Genomic DNA, 8,123 nt, shown 5'->3' with positions numbered 1-8,123 from the left:
CAGCCGGGGGGACCACGAGGAGGAGGGAGACGGCGTGGAGACACATTGCCGCAGCTACAGGCAAAACAAGCACTATAAATGTGTATATTTATACTCATAGACCATGCTGCACACAGTATATATCTCTTATTTCTGTATATGCATATTATATATAATTCACAGACATACTATATATACAGCTACACCCTCTATATACACATCCCTGCTGTATACACTCATTTTATACACACACATACACGGTATATATGCACAAATAGTTCTATGCTCTCTGTGCACACATTTCGTAGACTCATCGAATTTGGTGTGTACTCAGTCTATATACCCAACAAATAGAGGTAAATACAGCAGAGGCATGAAAATAGCATAAACTAAATATATTCTATAGTCTGTGGATGCTCTATAAAGTCACTATATAAGAAAACCAAATATTTTCCCCCAGCACATACACACACGCTCTACATACACCCTGATATTCCTACAGTATGTGTAGGCAGCAAGAACACACACAATAGTACATACAATGTATATAAGCTGTGTGTACCTGTGCACACACAATATATATGCTCAATATGCATACAAATACCCCAGCTAAATACCCACACTGTCCATGTACACGTTTTTTCTCCATGCATGCAAAAAACCCCAACTCTTGTCTCCTACACACACCCTGTAGGTAGGTGTATATGTGACCATATCCCCACCACTGTGCTGGGGCAGCAGGATGGGGTTAGTGTCACCCCGGTCCCCAAACAATCCCAGAGCAGGGGTGATAAGAAGGTGTCCAGTGGATTTATGCCCCCTCCCCAGCCCTGCATCCCCATCTCGTCTGGGTGATGATTTAAGCCCACAATTACACGGCGAAGATTTAAGGCTGCCTTTGATTGCTTTTCTTATCTGGAGCTACGAAGCCAAATGCCCTCCTTGTGTCCCTGCTTGAGAGACAGTGTCCCGCTGTCATGTGGGGATGGTCACCCCCTCACCAGCACACATGGGTGGCCCCTGATACCCCACCCGTGCCCCTTGCCCTCCCCAAACGCACCCCGGCAGATCCCCCCGAGCAAACACTCGCTTCTCCATCCTCCAGAGGATGATTTGCTATTTTCAACCCGGCCTTTGCATCTTTCTCCTGCGGCACGGAGCATGGGGGAGACAGACAAAGCAGGTCTGCAAGCAAAGAGGCAGCAAGCAGCGGGGTGCCCACCCAAATCCCCCAAATCCTGGGAAACCGAGGCTGCTCCACAGCAGCCCAGGTGTTTGCTCCAGCTTTTAAATCCCCCGTGCCAAGCAGAGAGTTCCCCTTGTAGACAAATCTCCTTCTGCGGATCCGCTTGTAATTGAGTTGCGTGCTTAGAAACATACAAGGAATAGGAAAAGAACAATCGTTTTGGCTTTCATTTAATTAGAGAGTAATAGATTTCCCCGCCTAACAGATCTACAGGGAATCTCACTGTGATGAGCTACCTCCCTTGCTGGTTGATGTTGAGATTTGCTCCTTTTTAGTGGGGCACTAATTAGCACCCGGTGCCCAAAGGCACATGAAGGGGTCAGGGATAGAGCCCTGCACCCTCCCACCCGCTCCGTGTTCAGTGGGGTTAGAAAGGGTTAAAGCATCCGGGATGGCTCAGCCCCTCCTAAGGCATTAACCCTTCTCCAGAGCCTGCCGCCAGCCCGGGGATTGAGCTTGCACCCACTGTCACACACTTACAGTGTCACCTAAAGTGTGTGAAGGCGTCTGGCACCCTTTGTTAGAGACAGCTCCGGGATAAAGAAGCTTTTATCCCCCTCCCATCCAAAATTGTCTCTTATCCTGGATCAAAAACTCAAGGGAAGAGAGCATTGCCATGTCGGTATGGTCACCGCAGTGCTGTGAGGGGCTGTACCTCGTCAGGGTCACAGATGGAGACTGTGGTCCCCGTAGAAGGGCTCAGAGCAGCATCTTTTCATCTGCTCCATGAGTGTGAGTGGGCAGAATGAGGGCTGGTCCTCTGCAGTCACCCCAGCTCTGCATCCCCCACCGGTTCAGCACCCCATCCCCTTGCAGAGAGGCTCTGAAGATGCTCATAATATGCTTCACAGCATGGGGGGGGCCGATGGACCATCCTCCAGCCAGATACCAGCCTGCCCTGTGCCGGGGTAATGGGCATCACCGATATCAACCCATGGAGGGGGGTCAGGAAGCAACCTCCACACCAGCACACCCAAGAGGGGCAGTGCCAGCCCCCACAGATGCCTCACAAAGCAGGTCCTGACCCCCCTGGACAAGATGCCTCTCCGACCCGTGTGGCAGCAGCCGGGCTGCAAGCCTGCCTGATGAACTGCTTTAGATGCAAGCTAATCCCCTTCTCTCTTGCACGGCACTATTTTTAACGCCAAGTCTGTTCACAGCCTGGCCTCAGCGACGGCTGCGTCAGCACAAGTGTGAAGACAGGGAGCTGTGGTTGGGCTACACGGAGCTGAAGCTCTCCTGGGGGCTCCAGCTTCCCTCCCTGCTCCATCTTGCTCTTGCTCTTGCTCAGGGTCTGTTCCAAAGAGGAGCTGGCTTGCTCTGGGATGGGGGTCCTTGCACCTCTGCTTCCATGCTATGGGTGTCTCACACCAGGTTGCCCCAACCCCAGCCCCACAGCAGGCAGGTTTCTTACCAGAGATACCCCAGTTTGGCCAGTGGGAGGGCAGGGAGCAAGGACCTGCTCAGCATCCCAGGCCTGGATGCTTTGCCCACCTCTGTCCAAGTGGTCCTGGAGGCTGGAGGAGGAATCTGCTTTGAAAAGCTTTTATCAGCAGTTCACTGCAGGGTGGAGGAGATGGCTCTGAGTGACACCAATGCTTGTCCACCTTCCCCATGCACCCTGACAGAGCCTCTGGGACACCTACCCTGTCACACATCCTGCTACCCCTGAGACCCCAAAGCCTTTCCCCCCTTCTTAGAGGAGACTCCCCGGCCAGAAGCACCCCCCATGCTCTCACCCTCTGCCCTGTCCCGTAGACATCCCCTGCAAGTGGTGGGGGATGAGATGGACCCCGGGATGCAGGGCTTTGGGGGGGGGAGAGGTTTGGGTGCTCCCCCCGCTCCGGGGGCGGGGGGCGGGCTTCGGGGGAGGCGGGCGGAGGACGGGCCCCGCAGCCGTTTTCCGCCTGCGGTAGTGGGTCGGTGCCATGGAAAACAAAAGGGCCCGTGGGACGGGGAGGGGAGGAGAAGCCCGACGAGGGCCGAGGGAACCGGCGGTCCCGTTTTCCCCCGTTCCAGAGGAGAGAGGGCGAGCGGGCTCCATCCCCGAGAAGCTGCCGGTGAAGGGGCCGGGGAAGAGACCTGGGGGGCCGGGGTGGGAGCTCCAGAGCCGGGCCGGGGAGGGGAGGGCAGGAGGGAGGGCTGGGGGGGGTTATTCACGGCTCTGGTATGCGGCGTGCGGGCCCTGCTCGCACCGCCTCGGCCCGCCCGGCCGCGGGAGAGGTAACGGCACCCCCGGGGCGATGCTGGCGGCGGGGACGGGTGAAGAAGGGGCTCCGGGAGACCAAGCGCAGCGGGACACCCCCCCCCCCCCCCCCCGGTGCTGCCTTGCGGCACTACCCCAAGTCCTGCCGCCCCTCTGCCGCATCCCGGTCTTAGTGACGGGGATCTGCCCCTGCCGGGCAGGCTGGGTTGGGAGAGATGCGGGGCACCCCTAAATGACACCCACCAGGGGCTTTGAATGCATCAGCCAAGCTTGTTCCCCACCCCCGCCGGGCTCTCACCCACCCATCACCCCCAGAACCCTGCGGGGTCCTTCCCCATTCCTTGAACCCCATGCAAGGGGTGGTTGATCCCTGCAGGAGAGGACCCTTTGTGTTCCCTTTTGCCCCCCTCCCCAAGTTGTTGTGCGGGTCATATTCATCCTCTTCCTTGCCAATAAAATGCCCCCTTCCCCCCCCCCCCCCCCCCGCTCTAAATGACAGGGTTGGGGATTGGAAGGAGCAGCAAAACTTGCCTACAAGGCAGAGACAAAGGGGTCTCGCTGCCAGCTCCTCGCTGAGGCGCAGTTAACCTCTTCCCAGTGGGACACAGCTTCCAGAGGCTGGGAATGGAGCGTGCACAGTCTCCTGCGCAAGGCAAGAAGAAGGGGAGTAAGGAGTTAGCTCAGAACTATTTCTCTCTAAAGACTTCCAGCAGCCAGGGACCCCACACTCTCTTGCTAAGAAAAAGCACTCGAGACGCTGGGATTTTTCCATGACATATAAAAACATGGAGATGGGGGGAGCTGGTTTGAGGTCTGAGAGCGTGCTGAAAAGCCCAACAACTTATGGGCTCCAGGGGAGGCGGCTTAATGGTTTCGGGGAAGGCTGGTTGTGAAAGAGCTGTGGTCGCTCTGTTTCACCTCCTTCCAGCCTCAGCAGGGTGAACTTGGAACCCCCAGCTCCCGCTTTTCATCCCAAAACCTGCAGAAACAGCATCCAAGAGTTGGATTTCAGCCAGGATCAAAAAGAGGCATTTTCGGGGGGGGGGGGGGTGGGAAGGAAAGGGTTTAGGGGGAATTTCCCTGCTCACATAGGTAGAAGGCTCTGCTCTTGGTGAGGAAATGCCTTCTGCAGCTTAGGGAAGAGTATTTTGAACAGCCTGGGGTTAACCACATGGATGCTTCGCTCTCCTGCTGCTTCCTCTTAGTATTTGGCAAGAAAACACAGATCCCCATCTCGGCTCGACCCGTCCTGTTCATTCCCCCCATCTCTGTTCCCAGGAGGAAGGATGAGGCCCCTGCTCTGCTGCCTGGGGCTGGCTGCACTCCTGGGGCCCTGCCTGGCCTGTCCCAGCCCCTGCTCCTGCTCCACCAAGAAGAACGGGCGGCTCTTGGCCGAGTGCGCCTACAAGGACCTGCAGGAGGTACCCGAGGGGCTGTCCTCCAACGTGACCATCCTCACCTTGTCAGCCAACAGGATCGCCTGGCTGGGGCAGGCTTCCTTCGCCGAGGTTCCCGAAGTGCAGTCGCTGTGGTTGGGCTACAACCAGATCGGGGTGGTGGAGCCAGGGGCTTTCGCCTTGCTGCTGCACCTGAAGAACCTGGACCTGAGCCACAACAAGATCGTGGATTTCCCCTGGCAGGACCTCCGCAACCTCAGCGGCCTGCAGATCCTGAAGATGAACAACAACCGCCTGGCCGGGCTACCCAGGGATGCCTTCCTCTCCCTGAAGGACCTGCGCTCCCTCTGGCTCAATGACAACGAGCTGACCACCCTGGCCGAGGGCACCTTCGATAACCTGCCCTCCCTGTCCCAGCTTCAGATCTTCAACAACCCCTTTAACTGCTCCTGCAAGGTCTTCTGGCTGAAGAAGTGGACCGAGAGCACCTCCGTGTCCGTCACCAAGGGGGGGTCTACCCTGTGCGTGGCTCCCGGCAGGATGAAAGGCAGGGCGGTGACGGACATCCCTGATCACCGCTGCGTCGCGCCCTCGGTGCAGCTCACCTACCTGTCCAACCTGGACAACACGGTCATGTACGACGGCCTGACGCTGACCCTGCACTGCAGCGTGGCGGGCAGCCCTCCGCCGGAGATCAGGTGGAAGATCCAGACCTCCAGCCGCCGCGTTGAGATCAACGGGCCCAACGTGGCGCGGGACGGAAACGTCAAGCAGAGCCAAGAGCACTTCCTGGTCTTCAAGAACGGCACCATGGCCATTCCCAACTTCAGCAAGCAGGATGAAGGCACCTACACCTGCGTCGCTGTCAACGACGTGGGAACACGGGATGTCTCGGTCAACGTGGCCTTGGCTGGGTCGGAGAATCCAGCCGAGGATCTGCTCCGAGATGACCCCCATGCTGGCCACCCTGGGGGCAGGAGCTGCTACAAGGGGGATGAGTTAGATCCTTCTGGCACTGGAGAAAAGCTGGTGATCGTTTACCACATGCCAAGGGAGTCCAAGAGCAGGGCTGGAGGAGCAGTGCCCCAGGTCCATCTGGGGACCCTCCTGCTGGCTTTGGGCATCGCACTCTGCTGTTAAAGGGGGGAGAAGGAAACGGTGCCTTGGGGGTCCCCCTCTTTCTGTAGCATTTATCTTCACGTAGTGCCGTGCCTTTGCTGAGCTTCTGGGAACTGCGGGAGGTCAGGAGTCAAAGGGGGCCAAGACACAGGCCCAGGGTTGGTAGTTCAACCCCTCCTTTGCTGAGGGGTCAGGGCTGGGCTTTGTTAGCTGAGAGCTTCAAACTTGGGTGATGCAGAGCATATCCACGTTGTGCTGCTGCGTTCGGGGCTCCAAACCTGCCACCTCCCGACTTGTCTCCCTCCTGAGACCAAAGCAGGATTGAAGTCCATCATCAACAGGGTGACCATCACCCGTCCCCAGAGCCCACCTCCACCCGCAGCAGTGAGCTCTGACCAGGGAGGGCATCTCTGGTCCAGCAGCACCAAAGATGACATCCCTGCTGTGACCAGCGCTCGGGCCCTTAGCCAGCCAGGCGCATCCTTCCTACCACCAACCTCACATGGAGCACCAGGAGCAGAAGGACCAGCCTGAGAGGAGGGAAATAGCTTGGACATGGGGTCCTGGGGGCCCAGGGGACGTAGCTGTGAGGGGCGGAGGTATGGTGGTGCTTTGTAGGCAGGATGGGCATGGCAGGACACGCTGGATGGGGCTGTGGGCTTGAATCAGGCCATTTTATGGAGCAGGAGAAGCTGTCCCACAGGCTTCAATCCCTGCGGGAGCACAAAAGGCACCCACTGGCTGGGTGCTGGCAGCACCCAGGGTGCCTGCACCCTTCCTGCATGTCGCAGGATCAGGCCCTGCCTCCCTCAGTACCTTTCCCAGATGTGATGCAGCTCGTTTCCTCCCTCCCCTTTGCCTTTCACTGCTGAAGCCTGTGGTCCAAACCGCTGCTCAGGGCTGGACCCACCGAGCTGACCTGCGCCAGCTCCAACCCCAGCAGGGAGGGATGGAGCTCAAAGAGACCAGAACAATGTCCCAGCAGTCCTCTTTGATGGGAAACCAAGCAGGGACTGCACAATGGAATGGGAGGAAGAAAGATTGGGAAAATCCAGATGACAGGAAGGGAAACTGAGCTGACCTGTAAGGCATAAACAAACTCCTTAAGTGCTTTAGTATTCCCACATGGGACATATATACCATACCCAACTGCCCAGGGTGCTGGGGAACCCCTTGTCTCCTGGTGGGGGGGCTGAGCATCTCCATCTCCCCTACCCCGAGGCATGGGTGGTCCAGCTCTTGTGTCTTCTGCCAGTGCTCTCCTGCGGGAGCTGGATAGACGCCTGCAGCCCTCTTGCCTTGTAACCAAAGCTGTATGGACAGCAATAAATACTGGTTGTTGTTGTTTTCTAAACTGGTCATGCTGCCTCTGTGCACCCCAAACCCAGCACATCCTGGGTACCACAGCACATAGAATTCCAGCCTGGTTTGGTTTGGAAGGGACCTCAAAGCTCATCCAGCCCCAACCCCTGCCACGGGCAGGGACACCTTCCACTGGAGCAGCTTGCTCCAAGCCCCTGTGTCCAACCTGGCCTTGAACACTGCCAGGGATGGGGCAGCCACAGCTTCTCTGGGCACCCTGTGCCAGCGCCTCAGCACCCTCACAGGGAAGAGCTTCTGCCTAAGAGCTCAGCTCAGTCTCCCCTCTGGCAGGTTCAAGCCATTCCCCTTGGCCTGTCCCTACATCCCTTGTCCCAAGCCCCTCTCCAGGTTTCCTGCAGCCCCTTCAGGCACTGGAGCTGCTCTCAGGTCTCCCCTTCAGGAGCCTTCTCTTGTCCAGGCTGCCCCAGCCCAGCTCTCTCAGCCTGGCTCCAGAGCAGAGCTGCTCCAGCCCTCGCAGCATCTCTCCACTCCACCAGCACACTGAAGCTGGGTCCTGTTGAGCTTCTCCTGAACCAGCACCCCTAAGTCCTTCTCTCAATCATCCCCAACCCTCTTTGCTCAGGGGGCACCCAGTTCCCCCCCTCCCCCAGCTCCCACAATGACCCTGGAGGAAGGATACGTTTGTAGGACACCCCCAGCTCTCCCTGTTGCAGCCTGCAGCAGGCAGGGGAAGGCAGGAACACCGAAACCAGCTGCAAAACAGGCTCAAGCCTGCACACAGGCTCTGCAGCCCCAGCAGTGGGTGTCCAGGCAGCCTGCAGGGTTAAGGGAAGGAGCAGCCAAGGAGCTGCCA

At 57.8% G+C, this 8,123-nt stretch overlaps 1 protein-coding gene across 1 annotated transcript; it reads left to right on the top strand.

The window, feature by feature from the left end:
• The first annotated feature begins 3,127 nt into the window (after window positions 1-3,127).
• Window positions 3,128-7,291, top strand: ISLR (immunoglobulin superfamily containing leucine rich repeat). The gene is made up of 2 exons (XM_061447340.1): window positions 3,128-3,285; window positions 4,710-7,291. Exon 2 carries the CDS (start codon window positions 4,718-4,720, stop codon window positions 5,966-5,968), a length of 1,251 nt encoding a protein of 416 aa, XP_061303324.1. The 5' UTR covers window positions 3,128-3,285; window positions 4,710-4,717; the 3' UTR covers window positions 5,969-7,291.
• Window positions 7,292-8,123: the final 832 nt, after the last annotated feature.

Source organism: Pezoporus flaviventris, unplaced genomic scaffold, assembly GCF_033815535.1.
Source record: "Pezoporus flaviventris isolate CSIRO_AGI_PZ_B2104156 unplaced genomic scaffold, CSIRO_AGI_Pfla_v1 ptg000006l, whole genome shotgun sequence".
Taxonomy (NCBI): Eukaryota; Metazoa; Chordata; class Aves; order Psittaciformes; family Psittacidae; genus Pezoporus; species Pezoporus flaviventris.
The sequence above is the reverse complement of the archived record's forward strand: the minus strand, read 5'-3'. Positions and strand labels throughout refer to the sequence as shown.